Source organism: Prionailurus bengalensis, chromosome B1 (assembly GCF_016509475.1).
Source record: "Prionailurus bengalensis isolate Pbe53 chromosome B1, Fcat_Pben_1.1_paternal_pri, whole genome shotgun sequence".
Classification (NCBI taxonomy): Eukaryota; Metazoa; Chordata; class Mammalia; order Carnivora; family Felidae; genus Prionailurus; species Prionailurus bengalensis.
The window spans coordinates 137,776,586-137,799,424 of NC_057344.1; the positions used below are offsets into that span (position 1 = coordinate 137,776,586).

At 36.3% G+C, this 22,839-nt stretch overlaps 1 protein-coding gene across 6 annotated transcripts in view; it reads left to right on the top strand.

Moving 5' to 3' along the window:
• HELQ (helicase, POLQ like) overlaps positions 1–22,096 on the top strand; it is a 41,422-nt gene extending 19,326 nt beyond the window's left edge. For 4 of the 6 annotated variants that reach the window (XM_043572277.1, XM_043572281.1, XM_043572279.1 and 1 more), the window contains 9 exons: positions 1,906–2,047; positions 2,491–2,595; positions 7,983–8,205; positions 9,979–10,136; positions 11,336–11,434; positions 14,547–14,720; positions 17,523–17,636; positions 18,538–18,672; positions 21,888–22,096. In XM_043572277.1, the coding sequence (XP_043428212.1) occupies positions 1,906–2,047; positions 2,491–2,595; positions 7,983–8,205; positions 9,979–10,136; positions 11,336–11,434; positions 14,547–14,720; positions 17,523–17,636; positions 18,538–18,672; positions 21,888–21,992 (1,255 nt within the window). In that variant the 3' untranslated portion in view covers positions 21,993–22,096. Of the gene's footprint in view, positions 1–1,905; positions 2,048–2,490; positions 2,596–7,982; positions 8,206–9,978; positions 10,137–11,335; positions 11,435–14,546; positions 14,721–17,522; positions 17,637–18,537; positions 18,673–18,937; positions 19,801–21,887 lie in introns of those variants that run through there. The other 2 variants (XM_043572278.1, XM_043572280.1) reach the window with 2 other exon arrangements.
• Positions 22,097–22,839: the final 743 nt, after the last annotated feature.

A 22,839-nucleotide genomic window follows, 5' to 3' on the forward strand; every position in this document is an offset into this window, starting at 1 on the left:
TGTAGTATTGTTCCATGTCTTTTAGGAGCCACTGTTGCCCATTTTTGTTTTTACATAGGTTTGGTTTTTCCTCTCCAGAAACTTAGATTTTTCTCTGTTACCTTAAAATTTCATCATAGTGTATAATTATAATTGCAGCTATTATACTCCCTCCCCTGTGTCATAACAGCTTTACATGCATTGACTTAATAGACAACTCTGTGAAGAAGGTTATATTTTATTGTACACATTTTATAGAACAGAAAACTGAGACACTGAACAATTAAATAATGTACCCAACTTCATGCCAACAAATGAGTTTCAAAAACCAAGGTTTGAAACCCTGGAAATTTAATTCTTAATCCCAACCATCCCAGTTTAGCTACTTTTTATTCATAGGTCTTAGCACTTGGGAAAATGCTTTCAGTCTAAAGTTTTATGCCTTTTATGCCTCCAGCACCTGGTGGCTCAGTCATTAAGCATCTGACTTTGACTCAGGTCATGATCTCACAGTTGGTGAGTTCGAGTCCCACATCAGGTGAGCTCATGCCCTGCTTTGGGTGAGCATGCGTGCTGCATCAGGTGAGCATGAGCCCCACTTCAAATTAAAAAAAAAAAAAAAAAAAAAAACAGAAACAGGAGCCCCGGGTGAGCCCTGCTTCTCTCTCTCTCTCTTTCTCTCTCTCTCTCTTTCTCTCTGCCTCTCATGGGATTCTCTCTGTCTCTGCCCCTGACTCATTTGCACCCTCTCCCCCCTTCCCCCCCCAAAAAGTTTTATGCCTTCATCTTACTTTTTGTTTGGCTTTTTCTTTTTTTTCCATTATCTCTGTTCTCTGTTTTTGTAACTTCCCTTGGACAGGGTTGAAGCCTGGTAGATGGGGCTTTCAAATCTCTCAAGTTTTCTTACACAGTTTTCAGTCTATATGAGCTATGTGATTTCTTCAACTTTACTTCTATGTGACAAGATCAGTTTTTTATTGTATCCCATTAACTGTCATTCATTCATTCATTCATTCATTCATGTCATTCATGTCATTCATTCATTATTCAGTCCGTCTTTGAATTTTTTAATGAATTTAAAATTTTTTCTTAATTTCCAAGAACTATCTTCTCTTATTGCTCTTCATTTGTAATAGTCTGTTCTCATATTGTGAATATAATAGACTCTAGAATTTTCTGTGAATACTGATCAGAATTTTTAAGAATTCTTTCTGTTCCCTGTTTCTGCATATTCTTGTCTTTCTTTTATGTCCTTAGTTTTCTTCAAGTGTTTATAATCTTGGCTGTCCATAGAGATTTATAAATAAAAGAGTAGGTTGGTTAGTAGATAAATGACAGGTTTCCTCTCACTTTTGAGCAGGAAAACTAGCTACAGACTTTCATATACATGAGCAGGATTGAAAGTACCATGTTTGTACATCAAAAATGGTTGAAACTTGTAATTTTATATAGTTGACAGTAATATAAATATATACATACATACATAAGCAGGCATATGTTCATAGTGCATGGTCAGATTTTTCATTTATGAAGTATGGAATCAAAAATCTTTGGAGACTGTTGTTCTAGTGACAATCATAAGCTTTGTAGCTAGGCCAACATGTTCAGACCATAGTTCTGGTAATTACTAGTTTTGTGGGTTGAGGTAATCCACTTAGCTTGTCTGTGCTTCAGTTAGCCCCTTTGTAAAAAAATAAGATAAAATAAAATAATAAAGAATATTATTACCAAGAATTTTGTAAGAATTACTGATAATGTACATAAAGAATCTAGGACATCACAGGTTCTTGGTAAATAGTAGTCACTTACTATTTTGAGTTAACATGTCATTAAATTTAATACCAGATAAATAATACAGAATTTAAAAGATAGATGCTATTATCATAGATGGAGTATCACTTTTAATTAATATTATCAATTCCATAGAGTTATTTTAAGAGCTCCCTATGTTGCCAAGGAGTTTTTAAAGAGGAACCAATATAAACAGATGATTGGCCGAGCTGGCCGTGCTGGGATAGATTCTATTGGGGAGAGTATCCTTATACTGCAAGAAAAAGACAAGCAACAGGTAATAATCAATCCAGTTGGTGGTTAATCATTTTGTCTCATTTTGGTCTTTGGTTGTAGCTCTTTTATGATATATATCATCCTTTAAAAAATTATTAATTTTATTAATATTTATAATATTAAATATTATATAAAATAGTAATATATTATAAAATATTAAAATTTGTTAATATTTATTTAAATAGTGTTTCTTTCTCCTCTATGATTAAGAACTAGAACAAGTAGTTTGAACACTTTTGTATTTCAGACAAGCAATAAAAAGTATTTTCCCTATTTATCTTTCTTCCATTTTCATGAAAACACCTGCTAAATTCTTATTTGTTTGTTTTTATGTCTTTAAATTCCCCCTGCTTCTACAAGATCTATGCAAAATAGAAAATTTTATATAGAACACTTTATTTTTTTATAATAACACAAAACATAATATTGCTTTAACTTTTGTAGGTATTGGAGTTAATAAGCAGACCATTGGAAAACTGTTATAGCCATCTTGTTCAAGAATTCACTAAGGGAATCCAAACTTTGTTTCTCTCTTTAATTGGTTTGAAGGTATTTTTCAATATTTTTAAATCTTATTACTGTTATGTGAGATAATAGAGATTTAAAAGTTATGAGAACTGTAAAGTAGAAAAAAATGCTAACCTCTAATCTAATGTGGAAAAGAACAGCCTGACATGCTAAATCTGAATCTAGATTTATATGTGCATTTTTAATGCTTTGAGTTGTATGAAATATGAAAAATCAACAAATCATAACTGGGCATCATTACAAGTGAGAGACTTTTTGGAGACTCTGGGGATTATAAGAAGCTGTAAAGACATGGGTCCTGATGTGGGGTAATCCATCATCTCTACCTTTGTGAGGAATAAGGTTCACCTGTTGTCCTGTGATCATTCTAGGATATTATAAACATTTGTGAGATCAGTATAGCCTTTATCAGACAACAAATTTAAAAAGAAAAGGCACACTAGGAAAACACTCCTTTTCTTAGAGATTAGCTCTCTTTTAGGGTTACTCTTGAGTTAAAATTCTTTTTTAGGGTTAAAATTCTTTTTCAGAATAGTGAAAGGTTATAAGGAAGAAAAGAAATCAGTGCTAGGTAGTGAAGGAGATAGAAGTTGTCAGGGCACCTAGGTGGCTCAGTTGGCTAAGCATCCAACTCTTAATTTTAGCTCAGATCATGATCTCACAGTCCTGAGATTGAGCCCCACAAGCCCCACAAACCCCACATCAAGCTCCACATTGACCATGGAGCCTGCTTAAGACTTTCTCCCTTTCTCCTCTCCCTCTCTCTGCTCCTCCCCTGCTCGCATGCTCTCTCTCTCTCAAAAAAAAAGAAGAAGTTGTAGAAGTTGTAGATAAGCAGAGGGAAAGAATAAGCCATTCCAGGTACTTAACATAGAATGAATGATGAGAAAGCTAAAGATGATGTGGGGTATCAGTCAACAGACTAGATTCTGTAGCTCTAGAGAAGGCCTACAGATCCTGAAGAGGTGAAGGTTGGGTGGGAAAAGTTGGGCCAGATTGTGTGCTATAAATTGGGGAAGATAGGAGAGCATGCTTAAATAGTAGCCTAAAGAGTTGTGACACTGTCACGTATCAGTGGAGCATTAGTAAAGTGTGGTGGTTGAGAGCAAGAGCTCTGATCTCACACATACCTGTGTCCCAGTCCCAACTCTGTCTCTTATTACCCTGGGTAAGGTATTAGCTCTCTTGTAAACCTCGCTCAGTTGCCTTATCTGTAAAATGGGGATAATAGCATGCAGAAGTATTGCAAGACTTGTTTAAAAGTAATTGTAGTAATCCATGTATAATGTAATAAATCCTTACAATAGGGAGGTTGCTAAGGAATTAGTAAAGGAGGGAGAGATCATAAAGATCATCAAGTCTTATTCCATTTATATATTAGATAAGGTAACAGACTCAGAAAACTGGGGAGTAGTCTAAGATCATTCAGTGAATTATGGTTTAGATGGGACTATAATTTAGTTCCCTGCCATGCTGGCCTGTACTCTTTCCAGTATACCATTGTGTGTGTGTGTGTGTGTGTGTGTGTGTGTGTGTGTGTGTGTGTGAAATATTTCTCAAGTGCATGGGATATATTTCACCAATGTAGACCATATTCTGAGATCATAGACAAGTCTCAATACATTTAAAAGGATTGAAATCCAATATAGTATTGTGTCTAATGAAAGCAATTATAGTATACCAGCAATAATAGAAGGATAACAGGGAATTTCCTAAATATTTGGAGATTAAATAGCACACTTGACCAGTGGTCAAAGCAGAAATTCCAAGGGAAATTAGAAAATATTTACGATGGAATGAAAATGGAAACAGATATACCAAAATTAGTGGCATGAAGCCAAAGAAGTGCTGAAAAGGACATTTATAACTTTAGATGCTTATTAGAATATAAGAAAAATCTAAATTCAGGGTCTAAGTTTTACTTTAGGAACATGGGGGGGAAAAAGCCCAAGTAGAAAGAAGGAAATAATTAGTAAAAGCAAAAATGAAATAAAAAATAGACAAACTAGAGAATAAAAATAATGAAAACACAAGCTAGCTCTCTGAAACGATCAGTAAGATTATTGACTGATTTGATAACAGAGGGAAAAGAGAGAACACATAAATTACCAATATCAGTAATGAAAGGAGGGTCATCACTAAAGATCCTAGAGATATTAAAAGGATAGTAATGAATAATCCTGAAATAATTGTATCCTTGAATGCTGAAAAATGAGTTCAATTATTTAAATGAAATGGGAAAATTCTTGGAAGACACAATTTTTGAAATTGACTGAAGTAGCAGCAGAAAGGCTAAATAGTCCTATATCTATCACTTAATGGTGAAAGACTACATGTTTTTCCCTCTAAGATCAGAAAAGAAAAAAAAAGGTCTACTTTCACACTGCTTTTCAGGATATATCAGAAATCATAGCCAGTACAAGACAGGAAGAAACACAAGGGTACATGGATTAGAAAGCAAGAAGTAAAACTGTCTTATTTGCTGATAGTAGGTTCAAGAAAAACCCAAAGGAATGTACAAAAAAAAGCTAGAGTGTAATCAGCAGTGTCATAGGATACAAAGTCAGTGTACAAAACTCAATCGTATCTGTATACTCACTACAAATAATTGGAAAAACAACTCCATTTACAATAGCATCCAAAACATGCAACACTTAGGGATAAATTTAACTACTGTGTGTGAGACCTATATACTCAAAACTGTAAAACTGCTGAGAGAAATTAAAGAAGACCTAAATAAATAGAGAGAGGTACCATATTCAAGAATTGGAATTTTCAGTTTTGATCAGATGTTATATCCCAAAGTCTATAAATTTAGTGCAATCCCAGTCAAAATCTCAACAAGCTTGTTTGTGGAAATTGGAGGCTGATTTAGAATTTATTTGGGAATGCAAGGAGTGGAATAGCCAAAATTTAATTTTGTGAAAAAACAAGTGTTCATATTACTTCAAGATTTACTATAAAGCTTCAGTAATCAAGACAGTGTGATATTGGTGCAAGGATCATATAGAACAATAGACTAGTAAGTCCAGAATTAGGCCCACACATATATGATCAATTTTTTTTTTAAGTAATCTCTATACCCAACTGGGGCTTGAACTCAGGACCTCAAGATCAAGAGTCGATGCTCTACCAACTGAGCCAGCCAGGCATTCCTCATATATGATCAGTTTTTAACAAAAGGTGCCAAGATATTTAAATGGACAAAGGATAGGGGTTTTTTTTCAACAAATGGTGCTGTACCGACAAGATATCTGCATAGAACAACAACAACAAAATAACCTTTACTCTTACCTCACTCTAATTTTGTCCAAAATAATGAACTCAAAGTGGATCATAAACCTAAATAAAAGCTAAAATATAACTCCTAGAAGAACATATAGGAGTAAATTGTTTGTTACCTTGGGTTAAGATTTCTTACGTGGAAACAAAAAACAGAAACCATGAAGAGAAAAAAAATGAATGAAATAGACTTCATCACAATTTTTTAAATTATCTTCAAAAGACACTGCTAAAAAATGAAAAGCATGGAGGAAATATTCATAATACATACCCTGACAAATACGTATATGAGTTAGGACTCAGCAAAAAGCAGTGAAATTGGGAGGGAGTTGGGACTTCACTTAAGACAAGCACACTCAGGTAACAGGGAGACTGGGAGACCTGACTTGGCCACAAGGGTGTGGTTTTATGGGCCTGGCAATGCAAGATCCACCGGGAACAACAGTTGCATTTAAATTCTGTTTTAACAGCTGGAGTACAGCAGCAAGAAGTCCAGGCAGCAGTTGGTTCAGGAGACTAGCAGGTAGGCGGCTGTTGTTCCACGCCTGCCCTTAAGAGGCAGAACTCAAGAAACTGGACCCAGTCGTGAGAGGGACAGGTCATCAGGGGTCCTCTTACACCTTGGGGAAGGGGTTCACAACAGGGCTCCAGTTGTGAAAGAAGGCAGAGAACAGGAAAACCTTTAGAGTTGGAATTGAAGCAGAAATCAAGTCCTCTGGACAGGAACAACCAGGTAGAAGAGGGGTGAGAGGCAAGAAGGGCAAGGTCTGTGACTTGGGCAGCAGGTACAGGAAGGTACAGATGAGCAGCCCTGGAGAGACTAGATCCATGCTTTAGTGGAAGAGAAGGAAACTCCAGAATTAATGAGACGACCTAACAGTGGTTGGGCCATCGCGTTCAGGGAGCCTCTAGGTATCATTTATTTAGCACAGCCATATTTCAGACACCCTGTATGTTTTATCTCTGATTCCTGCATACCTTTGAATTAAGTAATAATCTACAAACTGAGTATCAGTTTTGAATATCTTAAAACTGCAGTTTTGGCTTAATTGAATACTATATTAAGAATGAATTTTATTAAGGGGTGCCTGGGTGCCTCAGTCGGTTGGGCGTCAGACTCTTCATTTTGGCTCAGGTCATGATCTCACGGTCTGTGGGTTCAAGCCCCCCATTGGGCTCTGCACTGACAGTACAGAGCCTGCTTGGGATTATCTTTCTCCCTCTCTTTCTGCCCCCTCCCAAATAAATAAATAAATGTTTAAAAAAAAAGAATGAGTTTTATTAAAAGGAAGAAAAGCAATAGGAAATGTCTGTGCCTCATATTTTTTTGTTAACCCTCATATTGGTTTAGTATGAAATAACTACTTAAGTTTTCCAATTGAAACTATCACCAGAATTGTGAGAAAAATATGCTTATTGATTGACTATATTTTAGTATAATATGCTGATTTCATTGAAATTGGCTAATATAATATTATTCTAATTTAGCATCAACTCTACATCTGAATACCAAATGGAGGGTTAAGTATTACTTATAATTGCCATTATAGATTTTAAATAGTGACTACGAGGGGGAGGAGAGACAGGCAGCAAAAGAGCAGGGGTAAGAGAGACAAAAAGAGAAAACTGTTTATTTTTAGGTGATATGTTGGAGGTATTGCCTGATCCTGTTTCAGAGGAGACTTTCAGTTGTGTTTTACGTGTGTGTGTGTGTGTGTGTGTGTGTGTGTTTTAATACAATTTTTATTGCTAAAGAATGCTTGCACAGGTGGCTTGAAAGGAAGAGGTGAAGGGATTTCTGAAGGAGGTTGAGTGGGAATTTGGGATAATTGGCTGGAGAGTAAACAGAGAGCACAGCTTTGGAGATTACTGTGAAAAATTATTCAAAAATCTGAGCAGTTTTTTAATGAAAACTGTAGATGTTCATAAAAAGTATGAATATGATAACTTCTTTAGCTTGTTTCTTATTAATTTCAAAATCCCACTATAAAATTATCTTTATATATGCAAGTATGTTGACTTTATATAATTTATTTCAATAATTTTGAGGTATGGAGATTAACATGCATTCAAAATGATGCCTTGAATTAAGGACAATGTCCCAATGATGTCCTGAATTGTTTCAGATTGCAACAAATCTTGATGACATATATCACTTTATGAATGGTACATTTTTTGGTGTTCAGCAAAAAATTTTGTTGAAAGAAAAAAGCCTGTGGGAAATAACTGTGGAATCACTTAGGTACCTGACAGAAAAAGGACTCCTACAAAAAGACACTACTGATAAGTCTGAAGAAGATTTCCAACATAGTTTTCATATTACAAAACTGGGACGAGCTTCTTTTAAGGGTAAGTGTTTCCCTAACTTTCTGAGGAAATGTGCTGGGAAAAAAAATAGAAATTACATCATTCTGTTTCTTTAAATTGGAATTGTAAGTTCATATTAATAACATTAAGTTTATAAACTGTCAAACTACTTTAGCTTTTAAAAGTTGAAAAATACGGGAGCCTGTCTGGCTCAGTTGGTAGAGCATGCGACTCTTGATCTTGGGGTCATGAGTTCTTGCAGGTAGAGCTGACTTTTAAAAAAAGTTTTTTTAGTAAATAAAAAGTTGAATTGCAAGTAATTTAGGGTACTGCAGAAGTATTTGAGGGAAAAGATGGTCATCCCCCTTCATACCCCTCTCCCCTAGCAATCATACAAATCTGAATATCCTACCAAGAATAGCCATTTGGTGTGTGTCTTTTCCGACATTTTCTGTACATTTCATTTCAAAACATAATATATACATATATACAAATTTAAGATTTTCTTAAGCTTTTGCTTTTAAATAAACAATCATTTGTATTCCAGAATTTGCTTTTTTTGCTTAATATAATATCTTGGAAATTATTCCATGGTATGACAGTGAATAGTTTTTTCTTAATGGCTACATCATAATTTACTTAATGAAAAATAATACATTTCTTTTTTTTTTTTAACGTTTATTTATTTTTAAAAAAAATTTTTTTTCAACGTTTTATATTTATTTTTGGGACAGAGAGAGACAGAGCATGAACGGGGGAGGGGCAGAGAGAGAGGTAGACACAGAATCGGAAACAGGCTCCAGGCTCTGAGCCATCAGCCCAGAGCCTGACGTGGGGCTCGAACTCATGAACCGCGAGATCATGACCTGAGCCAAAGTCGGCCGCTTAACCGACTGAGCCACCCAGGCGCCCCCAAAATAATACATTTCTATTGTTTAAAAAAATCCTTAGAACTTAGAATTATGTAAAGGAAAATCCCATTCTCCTGCCCCATTTCCACTCTCCCAGGGGCAACCACTGTTAGTAATTTGATGTGTATCCTCCCATGTATTATCTTATATATAGATTAATATGTGTATGTGTATATATATGTGTGTGTGTGTGTACATGTGTATAGATTATTTTATGCATCTATTTATGCATATAATTTACATATTATTTTATATTTTATTTTTAAAAATGAAATCATAGCTGGAAGCATTTTTTGGCAGTTGCTTTTCTCACTTAAAATATTAGGAGAATCTTAACATGTCAGTCCCTTTAAATATACCTCATTTTTCTTTTTCTACTGTAATCATCCATACTGTGAATTCTGTAATTTAATTAGCCATTCTCCTGTTGACGGACATTTGCACTGTTTTTTATTTTTCTCAATTATAAACAAAGCTGCAGTGTGCATCTCCGTGTATGTATTTTTGGTATGTGTGGAAATGTTTCTCTGGGTTAGATTTCCAAAAACAGAGTAGTTGGTATGTACTTGTTAAATGTTGATATATACAATCAAAATGGCCTCCAAATGTGCTGAATTAGTTAAGAAGTGGTTTTGGTGGGGCAGATGGGTGAAACAGGTGAAGGGGATTAAGAGTACACTCATCATGATGAACACCGAGTAATATATAGAATTGTTGAATCACTACATTGTACCCCTGAAACTAATATAACACAGTTACTATACTGGACTCAAAAAACATTTTTTAAAGAGATTTTAAGGACTTTTTGCTACATTTAGGTAACTTCTAAATAAGACCTTTTTAAAATTCACCTTTTTTCCTCTTTGGCAATTATGAGATATAAATGTGTGTATCTTTCTTTTAGGAACTATAGATTTAGCTTATTGTGACGTTCTCTACAGAGACTTGAAGAAAGGTCTCGAAGGACTTGTACTGGAAAGCCTTCTTCACCTAATTTACCTAACAACTCCCTATGATATGGCTTCTCAGTGTGACCCAGACTGGATGATATACTTCAGACAGGTGAGAATACAAGGTTCTTCAATATAGACTATTTTATTTATTAATGATGATGTAATTTTTGTTAAGTGATTATTCACTTTTTTTTCTCTGCTAAAATATATATGAAATTGGGCCTTTCATGTTTCAGTTTTTAAAATAGTAATATGGCCATAGCATTTTTAGTTTATTTAACTTAAATAGTACTTTTCTGTTAAATATGAACATGTTCATTATAGAAAAAATAAAGAAAGGTCCAAAAAAGAAAAGAAGATCATCCCTGGTCCCATTCCCCAAAGATAGTTATTGTTATGATTTGGTGACCACTCAATTTTATAATGCCTAGAATGTGAAGAAAAAAGTTGTTTTTTGAGAGTTTAATTATATGACAGCTCTATCAGAGCCAAGCATGATGGGTCCAGTGATGTTAACACCTGAGAAGGAATGTCAGTTTTATCACCAATAGCAAGGTGGAACTGATCCTGCTTGTCACAAAACCAGGTGGTCGAGTATGGTTTGTTACGATTCTACTATAACAGGGCAGACATGAACATGTATGAGGCAGAGGCAGTATGTGGCTTTTAATTGCAGGAAATTAGCTTTCTTTTTAATGTCATATTTTTAAATTGTAACTAAGTTGTGTGGTTGTTTTTTTTTTTTTTTTTGATGTTTATTTATTTTGAGAGAGCGAGGGCACACGCTCACGACCAGGGGAGGGGCAGAGAGACAGGGAGAAGGAGACTCACAAGCAGGCCTCTCGCTGTCAGCACAGAGCCAGACGTGGGGCTCAATCTCCCAAACCATGAGATCCTGACCTGAGCCAAAATCAAGAGTCTGGCACTTAAGCCACTGAACCACCCATGCATCCTGTAACTAAGTTTTTTTAAGTGGTACTATACAATGCATTTACTTTCAAAAGCCTAACTCTCTTCTCTCTCTCCCCCAAACATCTCAGTATTAAACATAACCACATAGTCCATGGAAACCATAGTCCATGGTCATAGTGCTTGTGACTCTGTCTTTAAATGTTCTACTAATATATGTTATATTTTAGTAACATTTTTTGAGCTTGAAATATGTGTTAATAAAATTTGTGTTGTTTCTTCCTATCCTTTAAAACCATGAAAATGTAATATCACAGGAAATACTGGATTTGGTTCAAGTGGTGGATTTTTAAAAGTTACAGTTTGATTTTTCTCTATGTTTACTCTTTTTTAATGTAGTTTAGCCAGCTCAGTCCAGCAGAACAAAATGTAGCTGCTCTTCTTGGAGTCTCTGAAAACTTTATTGGGAAGAAAGCATCAGGTCAAGCTATAAAGAAGGTACCATAGTTTTTTTTTTCTCTTCCTAAATAAGTTGATTTAACAAAATTAATGCTGTTATATCATCTCTTTTGTTGATTTGATCTTTTTGTTTCATGGTTTTTTTCTTTAAGTTAATATAATTCCCAGTTTATTTTTTAAAACATTCTCAGGACCAGAAATTTGGGCATTTTTTAAAAATAGTATTTATTTTTGGATGATGTGATGTTCTTTTTTTGTGGGTATACCTTTGTATTTCTGAAACACTGTCATGCACATATAAGCTTCTTGTCATAGGAGAAAGTAAGCCTTATTTTTCTTAAGCTACTGATGCCTTACATTATAAAAATTGTAAAATACTTATAAAATGTTTTTATCATAGTATATAATCCTGAAATAAGTTCAGTTCAAGGGAGAAAAAGGTATTTTCTAGAAACTTTTTTTTTTTTTAAATAATCTCTATGCCCAGCATGGGGCTCAAACTCACAACCCCGAGATCAAGAATCAAACACTCTACTGACTGAGCCAGCCAGGTGCCCCTCTAGAAACCTTTATTTTTTTTTGCACCCCTAGAAACTTTTTATTAGGCCTTCTGCTTGGTGTCAGGGCTTCTAAGACAGGATGGGTTTGAGGGTTTTGTTATTGTTGTTTGTTGTCCTTAAAGAACTCCCAGTCTAGTTAGTACTTGAAGTATCTTCTGTAGAAGGTTGAAGTGGATAAGTTAATACTTTTTGTGCAATATCTTATATTTAGGGGTTTTGAAGTTTAGTCAATACATATGAAGCGTCTAATACACTAACTTTAAGAAGAATGGAAATGATTCTCTGGCAAATATACCTTCAAATTCCTTAAGTTAATATCATTTTCCACCTTATAATATACTTTTTTTTCATTTTTAATTTTTTCTGGTAATCCAATCTTTATTGAAACCTAATTATCTTACCTACCATTTCCCCCTATATCTTTGAATTTACATAAATACTACTAATTATATTTTGCAAAGTGAAAGTGGTGTTCACTCACATTTGAATTAACTGATGCCCTGTCTCAGGTACTACTATATCATAAAATTATAAATATATGTTTCAGTGTTCATGTCATCCCAGTATTTTGATTGGGTCTTTTACCTCAGAAATAGCTACATTGTTTTAAATGTTTAAAATGTTAAATAAAAATATTTCTTAAAACAAACCTTTTAGGGGCACCTGGGTGGCGCAGTCGGTTGAGCGTCCGACTTCAGCCAGGTCACGATCTCGCGGTCCGTGAGTTCGAGCCCCGCGTCGGGCTCTGGGCTGATGGCTCAGAGCCTGGAGCCTGTTTCCAATTCTGTGTCTCCCTCTCTCTCTGCCCCTCCCCCGTTCATGCTCTGTCTCTCTCTGTCCCAAAAATAAATAAACGTTGAAAAAAAAATTTTTTAAAAAAAAAACAACAAACCTTTTATATCCAACTTTAAAATATAAAATGAAAACAAAATCATATTAATTTAGAACTCATTACCAAATAATAAACATTTACAAAATCCTATTAGAATAATACATCTTTTAAAACTTAAATCAGAATTTATTTTTGTTGCATTTTAATGAAACAGTCAATAAATGTTCAGTTGATTTAAATTCTAGAGAACATATTTACTTAAAATCGACTTTATTTCTCCACATTGAAAATGACATCTCCACTTTTCTTTACACATTTCTTGTAAAAGATCTTGAAATTGGCATAAAACATCTTATCTTACCATGTAATATAATTATATCACTTTTCTTGGCTTAGAAAATCCATTCTAAGCAAAATCTACTTTGACTCAAATTATAGTTAATAATGAAGGTGCACTAAAATTGGAAATTAAAAAGCAATCTCTCCCTACTGGCAATTCAGCATCATGATTTTTCAGCTTAATGCTTTTTAAAAGGTGATCCAGTATCAACATGCAGAATCTGTAATTCATGCAGCCTTCGATATGCCACCCTAAGTTCTCATCCCAAACATTCTTTTATTATCATAGAGGATATCATTTTATATTTTGTACTGACTTTTTCTCTCTCAAGTTCATCCTTTCTTTACTCTGACTTTAAGCATGAGCTACTCAGTTTCTAAGGTAGCTTGATATTGACTATGAAATACTTTACACATGAACTGGTCCCTAGACACCATAGGCAAAAGCAGGTACACAAATTGTCAACTATAGGAGGCGTTTTTCTCTGTCAGTGTTTTAACTTTGGAAACATTAATTATCATAACCATGTGGAAATCATAGAATCCAACATTTACTCTTAGTTTACAATGTGGACAACTTATTAACATACCTTTCTAAATAAATGCATTTATCTAATCACATCCACACATATATACAACCTACAAATAGCACAGTAAATGTAAAAGCCTTCCCAACTCCTTCCCTTCCTGTACTTTTTTCCTAGGGCTACTGTAACAATTAGCACAAACTCAGTGTGTTAAGAGAAATTTATTCTCTCACAGTTCAGGAGGCCAGACATCTGAAATCAAGATGGCTCCTTCTGGAGGCACTGAGGAAGAAAACCTCTTTCCTGTCTCCTAGCTTTTGGTGGTTGCTGGCAATCTGTGGCATCCCTTGGCTTGTAAATGCATCCCCCCACCCAGTGTCTCCGTTGGACAGTGCCATCTTCACACTGCCTTCTTGTCTGTGTCACTCTGTGTCCACTCCTCTTTATAAAGACACCAGTCATTGAATACAAAGCCCCAAAGGTAGTCTACTGTAAATCCAGGATGATTTCATCTCAAGATCTTTAACTAATTACATCTGCAAACATCCTATTTCCAAATAACATCACATTCACAGGTACCACAGGTTAGGACTTAAACATATCTTTTGCGGGGGGGGGGGGCGGGGAACAAACACAATCCAGCCCACTCCACCTTCCCTGTAGAAGGAAGTTTAAATTGGAAATAATTTGGCACATTTCTTTTTTTTATACATGGAAAAATGGTAATTTGAATTACTAGAAAGTACATATGTTAGAACTTAGTTTTATTTCTGTGGAATCATTCTATTCTTACTTTCCTGTAGTATAACTTCATTCCCATTACCTTTGTCCAATTTCAATATAATGTACATTTTTAGCAGGTCCAGTACATAAATTTATTTGTGTCTTTCTAGAAGGTGGACAAGGACATTGTCAACAGACTATACCTGTCTTTTGTTCTTTATGCCCTGCTCAAAGAGACCAACATTTGGAGTGTGTCTGAAAAATTTAACATGCCTCGAGGATATATACAGAGTCTTCTTACTGGAGCTGCCACGTTCTCCTCTTGTGTGCTACATTTCTGTGAGGTAATTCTATTAAACAGATGACACAATGCTTTGTGCATCTTTTTGTTTTAACTGCTACCAAACTCATAAACCATTTAGTCATTATTTTCTCATTGTTGACTTATACTTGTTTTTATCTGCTTAAAAAGTACTACATATACTAGCTTACAGTAAAGATACAAAAATGACAAAATCAACTAAAATATATAGTGAACAAGTAGAAAGCACCTAGTTATTCCTACTCTTAGAACCACTGTTAATAGTTACAAGTATTTGGGGGCGCCTGGGTGGCTCATTGGGTTGAGCATCTGACTCTTGGTTTCGGCTTACAGTTTGTGGGTTCGAGCCCCATGTAACAATGCAGAGCCTGCCTGGGATTTTCTCTCTCTTCCTCTCTCTCTGCCCCTCCCCCAATCGCTCTCTGTCTCTCTCTCTCTCTCTCTCTCTCTCTCAAAATAAATAAATAAACTTAAAAAAAGTTAAAGGGGTGCTTGGTGGCTCAGTTGACTAAGCGTCTGCCTCGGCTCAGGTCATGATTTCACAGTCTGTGAGTTCGAGCCCTGCCTCACACTGTGCTCACAACTTACAGCCTGGAACCTGCTTTGGATTCTGTGTCTCCCTCTATCTCTGCCCCTCCCCCACTCACACTCACTCTCTGTCTCTCTGTCTCTCTCTCTCAAAAAATAAAAATAAACATTAAAAAAAATTTTTAATAGTTACAAGTATTTGAAATCAACTTTTAAAACAACAATTCTCCATTGATGTAGAATCTGTGGGAGACTCCTTCTCATGAGTGATAACCATGTAAAGTATTTCATTAGTGTGTTACCAATATCCGGCAGCTACTTTGTGACTCTGTGGGACCATGCTCTCTTGATTTCCATAGTATTTTGTCATTTTTGATTCCAGCATTTGGCAGCTGCTTTAGGTTTCTATGTCAAGTGTTTAGTTTATAAGATAATTCAAGAAGAAAGCTATTTTGGCCATATGCATTTGGGATGGATTTAAGACTTTCCTAAAAGAAGCTTTCAGAGTGTCCTTAAATAACACAACAAAGCTTATCAGATTTTTTTTCTTGGATAATTTTATTGATGAATTTATAATATAAGCCTTTTTTTGCTCATTTAAATTTCTTCTAATTGAGCGGTGTAATAATCCTTTCCGTATTTGTTCCTATACTCAATTTTTTAAAAACATTTTCCTCCCATGAATTTTATTTATTTTTTAAAGTATATATGTTATGGTTTTTAAAAAAGCTTATTATTTTGAGAGAGAAAGAGAGAGCATGAGAGTGATTGGGGGAGGGACAGAAAGGGAGGGAGAGAGAGAATCCCAAGCAGGCTCCACACCATGAGCACACAGCCCGATGCAGGGATTGAATTCATGAACCATGAGATTGTGACCTGAGCCAAATTGAGTGTCGGACACTTAACCGATTAAGCCAATCAGCTGCCCCATGAATTTTATTTTTTAATTTAAAATCTTCACTTTCCCCATCTGAAATCCCCATATTCTGTGTATGTATAATGGCAATTAACTCTATAATACGTACCAATGAGTAAATAATCCAAAATACTTGACTTTGGGGTGAATGATAATTATTTTAGCAAATTCACATTTCTAAATATCTCCTACTTATGCTGAGTTTTAGATATTAGCTCACATTCTCTAATCACATGCTAGCTAAGCTATAGACAAAAACTATGGGTAATAAGGAGAGGCTAGCCTTTAAAATGTGTTTTCTTGAGTTTTCTATGTTTGTTGTTCTTCGTATATAAAGGCACTTCCCCTAATATTCCATCCTTAGTTTACTTAGGACTATAAGGACTTCAGCTGCATAGAAGTGTTCAAGTAAAAGAATCTATACATTGAACTTGAAAAACAACTATAATTGGATGTCTGATCCTGGAAACAATCTACCTGACAACTTGTGCTCACATGAGTGTATTTTCAGTATTTTAAAGTGGTTTTTTTTTTTTTTCTTTTTAAAAAGTTACGTAAGTAGTATAAAATCAATAGTATTAGCTAAGGTACCTTTAACTGTAAGTAATGGGAAAGCCCAATAAAGTTTAGTGAGGAAAAAAGATTATCAAATGTAACAGGAAAGCTAGAGCAAAGGCGGTGCCAGCGCTTCTGGATCCTAGTTCTGTCCAAGGTTTTCTTCTCTTCACTGTGTCATCTTTAGTGCACGGACTGCTTTTCTAGGGACCACAAAATAGCCAGCTAATGCTGTTCCATGTATCACATGTGCTCACAATGACACTCCAAGGTTAGAAAGTGACCTTTAAAAAAAAACTATTCTAGAAAATCTCAAACATAAAATTAGACAATGTAATAAATACCCACCCAGCTTTAACAGTTATTGACCCAGGGTTTCCATTATTTTTATTGTCTTAAATATTGCTTCTGATATTTTTGCTGCTTTAAATATTGCTGCATCTTGCATCAGAATTCTTCCACATGTAATATTCTGTCTACAGGATAAATTCCCAGAGGTGGGAATTGTTTTCAGTCATTTGGGAAAGAAAAACTATCCATTCACTCGCTGGTGTTTTGATAAAAATGAACAGAACTCTTCTTACTGACCTATTTTTCAGTTTTTAATCTTCTTCCTCATCCCAAAACCACTTCATCAGATTCCTCTGTCTCTGCAGTGTTTCTTTAGAATAATTTTGCCTGGAATTATTGTTCATCTCCGGCTTACCCCAAGTTTCAGAACTTACATAAGGAAACATCCTCTCTGAGCCCATTACCACACCAACCAAACTTTGAAATAACTTGCCAGATTTAAATTAATTCTGTATGTTTCTTTGTGTTCTGCAGGAACTTGAGGAGTTTTGGGTTTATAAAGCCCTTTTGGTAGAACTTACCAAGAAGTTGACTTACTGTGTAAAGGCAGAGCTCATTCCCCTCATGGAAGTGACTGGAGTTTTAGAGGTTAGTAGCTTCCCATCCCAGTTTCCCAACTGGGATGATTTCAACTAACAGGAAAATCAGATTTTACTCTTTTGTGAAGTGTTATTATGAGGTAAATCATAATAACGGACTTATTCCTCATTTGCCATGAGAGTTGATGGTTTTTCTTTTTAAATAAATTGCTGCCATGGCCTCCCAGAAATCCACTGTTAATCTGGCAGCAGCCCTGATGAAAAATCACACTTGTGAAAATAGAGTAACAGTAGGGCTAAAACTGATACTCCCCAAGTATACGTGTGCTTCCATTCGTCCTTAGCATCTCTCCCTTCCTCCACTCTAATGACGAATTACCTTCTGTCAGGTTAGACTAGATGCTTGTTTCAGGAAGGGGTGATTTGGTGGCAACAAGGCTGATTTCCGTCTCCTAAGAGAGTGAGAAGAAAGCATCCTCAGCTGGTTTCTCAGCTCTGTGTTTTTAACCAACTCTTGATTTCAGCTTATTCTGTTATTCAATCAGAAGCATTCTTCTGCTCGGGAACACACACGCGCGTGCGCGCACACACAGACCCCAGTGGTCCCCTGAGTAGATGGTGAACACATTTTAAGGCTATTGGACTAGAACATGTTGATGGGGAGTCTGAACCAGTGCCCCTCACCTGAGTGCCTTAATGGGTTTCTCATTCCTGATTGCAACACACATCAGTTGACTTAAGCCACACAGAAAGCTATCTTGCAGTTTGGAACCACCCAAATTCATCTTTTAAAATTTCTCAGGGTTCTGTTGTGTTCTCTCTTCCTATTTACTTTATTACCTTCGTCTGTTTCTGTCTCTTGCATGTGAAATTTTTCCCTTCAGCAAGACACTTAATTGTTTTTCCTAATCCCAAATTCTGATCCTACTGATTTTTGTAATACCTTTTAGGGTCGAGCAAAACAGTTGTACAATGCAGGTTATAAAAGTCTAACGCACTTAGCTAATGCAAATCCTGAAGTGCTAATAAGAACAATCGATCATTTATCAAGACGCCAGGCCAAGCAAATTGTTTCATCAGCAAAGGTAAGCAAACAAACCATTTTTTTAACCTTCACGATATTTTGTAGTGTTATCGCCTTATACTTTGGACATAAAAACAAAAACATTTAACTACAAGACACAAAGGCATATACTCACAATATGTGGATAAAAACTGTGCATCTGTTATGATACAAGGCTTCCTAAAAAGAGAAAAAGACCTCCTGAAAATTAGACAATCTCAAGAGTTCACTGAAGTACAAGGAAGGCTGGATCTCACCGAGTTCTGCCTCCTCATCTTTTTTCGCAGAAGTCCTTTCCTCAGCATCCCCGACATCTGGCCTTCCCACTTTGAGCACCTACATTGGCATGGAGCTTAGAACCTCAAAAATTAGGCAGTTCTATTTTTGGACACTTGTAGTGTTACAAAAAGCATCTCAAGATAATGAGGCTAAATGTTGTCTTCTTACAATGTCTACCATTACATTGTAAGTACTGTTCTGTTATCTTTGTTCATATGGTGGTTTTTCACATATTTGAAAACAGCTCTCTTTGCCTCCAAAGGTTTCTCTTTTCTGTTTCTTTCATCCATATTAAATAATCTTGTTTTAGGTGATTTACTATCCTACTTACCCTTTTCTAGATGTAGGCCAATTTGTCTTGTTGACCTGTCCCCATCGTTATTGGACTTTCTGATTTTGGGGGGTATATCTGTCAGGCTCTAATTATTAGGAACGGAAACCACACAGTAATTTGAAGAGGAACATTTAAAATAAAGAATTAGTAACTAGTACCAAAGATTACTGGTTGCTTTCTAAGGGGTAAACAGAACTTCAACAAACATGGGAAGGAATCATGAGGAGCATGTTCACCCTCACCCGACACCACCCCCTGGGGATGGGATTCAGACTTCATTGGAGAGGGTGTGGCTGTGGCTCAATGGACAGCAGATAAGTTCCTTCCTTGTGTTGCAGCCGAGGCTGGCAAGCAGGAAACTGCCTGCTGGGATGCTGACAAAACTGTCTGGAAACTCCCAAGGGTGTGCTGTTGAACTTGCTTGGAAACTAGCTTGAGTAACCATGATCTCAGGGTCATGAGTTCAAGCCCCACATCAGGCTATGCACTGACAGTGCAGAGTCTGCTTGGGATTCTCTCTCTTCCTCCCTCTCTGCCCCTTCCCCACTGGTTCTCTCTCTCTCTCTCTCTCTCTCTCTCTCTCTGTATGTGTGTGTGTGTGTGTGTGTGTGTTTGTCTCTCTCTCAAAAACTTAGTGGCTTAAAACAGCTATTTTATTTTGCTTATGTTTCCAGAATCCTAATTCTGGAAAGGTTTAGCAGCATGATTCGCACTTGGAGTCTCATGCAATTACAGTCAGATTTTGACTGGGGCTGTAGTCATCTGAAGGCTTGACTGAATTGGAAATCCAAGATGGCGCATTCACTTGGCTGGCAGTTGAAAAGTGGCTGTTATCTGGGGCTTTCAACTGGAACAGCTACATATGGCCTTTCCATGAGGCTTGGTTTTGTTATAGCATGGCAGCTCAGTTTCAAGAGGAAATGTCCAGAGAGTGAACATTTCAAGAGATTGAGGCAGAAAAGGCAAGACGTCTTCTGAACTAACCTCGGAAGTTGTGTAGTGTCACTTTTGCTGTATATTGTTTGTTACTAGAAGGCCATTAAAATCAGTCCAGATTGAAAGGAAGAGGAATTAGACCCCACCTGTACATGAGGGGAGTGCCAAATAATCTGCAGTCATCTGCAATGTCTGCTCTCTGGTCACAGATAATTTACATTTCTCTCACATGCAAAATATACTCATCCCTACAAGATTTATTCCTTTATGGCATCAGACTCAGGCTCAAGGTCTAATATTCTAAATCAAGTCTAGGTGCAGGTGATGTTCCTTGAGCACAATTTCACCGACAGATTCCTGGGGCACCTGGGTGGCTCAGTCAGTTAAGCGTCTGGCTCTTGACTTTGGCTCAGGTCATGATCTCACAGTTCGTGAATTCAAACCCTGTGTCAGACTCTGCACTGACAGTGTGGAGCCTGCTTGAGATTCTCTCTCTCTCCCTCTCTCTCTGCCCCTCCCTTGCTCGTGCTCTCTCTCTCTCAAAATAAATAAGCTAAAAAAAAAATTGTAAAAAAAAATGGTTCTGCTGGAAATTGGCAGGTATTTTTAACTACAAGTAATTTGAAGCTGATGGTGTTCTCTGTATTCTAGTAATGCTGACACGTGAGTTTTGGGCAATTTACTTGGTCTTGTTGATCTGTATCGTTTTTAGAGGATCTATTGGGAGATTAGTTTTAGGTGATCACCATTACCTCACCTACTGGAAAGCTTACCTTGATGGCATTTTAATCTCTTCTGTATATAATGCTATGTAATGCCACGCTTGGAGTGGGTTTGTCGTATGATTTTTTTCCTCCACGTGATTTTGCGGAACTTTTTATTATAAAACTTTTGTAACAGAAGTGATGCAAATACTACACCCCAGTACACACAAAACCCAGCTGCACAAATACCAACACTCGATTTCTGGGCTTTTGTTCTTAAAGTTGTTGTTGTTTGGGTTTGGGTTTTGGGTTTGTTTGTTGTTTTTTTTAAGTGATGTCTATACCCACTTACAACCCCAAGATCAATAGTTGCACGTTCTACTGGCTGAGCCAGCCAGGCGCCCCTACTTGTGGTTTTTAAAAGAAAGAGGGAAAATCATTACTCAGCAAATATTCATTGCCGTTTACTATGCGCCACGTTTAGAACTACTTTCTTGGCTCTTTATGTTTCTTTTGAAATTAGCCATGTTAATTTTAGAAGCTTGAATAAAATTTTTCTTTGAAACACTGATAGGTTTTTAAAAGATAGCATACTAAACTTTGAGGAATAATAAAAAGCATATATAAAGGATAACATTTTCAAGAGCTAATTAAATTTTTGCAAAATTGTCTTACATTTTATAGATTAAAAGTTAATTTTTAAGTGGCTGAGTCTTCAATAAAACAAATCTTTGAGGGTCTTAAACCTCCTTTATTTTTGGTGTACCAAATGCAGTGCTCAGCTAAAATGGCTTTAACTCAAAGCCTCAGCTCCATTTACTATAATCACTTGTTCTTAAGTGGCTATTTTTCAGTCTCATTATTAGTTTTAATGTCTACATCGCTGATGTATTAAGATTCAAGTATCTAATAGACGGTGGTAAAAATGTTCACTATTCTCTGGCAATGCATATTTTGGTCTCATGCCTTGATTTTTTATTGCAGATGCTGTTGCACGAAAAAGCAGAGGCTTTGCAAGAAGAAGTGGAAGAGTTGCTGAGATTGCCTTCTGATTTCCCCGGAATTACCTCTTCCACCGAGAAGGCATGAAGCCATCTGACAAGCATTTTCTAAGATGACTGACTCAGTAGACATATTTTTCTTAAAGACTCTATAATTTAAAAATGAAAAAATACATTTTAATTATACATTAAGAACTGTGGATGATGTTTGAATATAGCTCTCACCCTTCCCACTAAGAATCCATCTTCTTCGATACCTGCACGTTATTTCTCTGCTCAAAAATCTAGGGTCCTCCACAAAATGAGATCCAATTGCCTCAGCATATCTCCGGCCTGCCTTTGCTGCTAGACCTTTTACTATTCTCTTAATACCTCCTTTCATCAGACTAGACTAAATCCCAAAATTTTCCCACGATTTCCAAACTCTTCCTTTCCTAATTGCTTTAATGCTATACCCAGTGCATCTTTAATATGTACGGTGTGCCCCAGCTGTCAACTAAAGATGCGCAAACACTGCCTCCTAGCTGAAATTGTCCAAGGACGTCCTGATCCCCACCCCATACATGCTTCTTTCCCTCCTGTAAGTATTCTGAGCTCTTCATTATGCCCATGTCCTTTTTCATACTGCTAGTTTGAAACCTCCTGGAGGACCAAGACCTTTTTTATCCTCTTTGGATGCCACCCGGCACTTAAGCCCAGTGTCACACACCAAGTAGGAACCTGTGCTAAGAATGAGTACTACCCGAATTAACAATTCAAAGATTCTTTTTAAACACAACTTAAGTCGCTCCTCATCAGGGAAATACAAATCAAAACCACACTCAGATATCACCTCACGCCAGAGTGGCCAAAATGAACAAATCAGGAGACTATAGATGCTGGAGAGGATGTGGAGAAACGGGAACCCTCTTGCACTGTTGGTGGGAATGCAAATT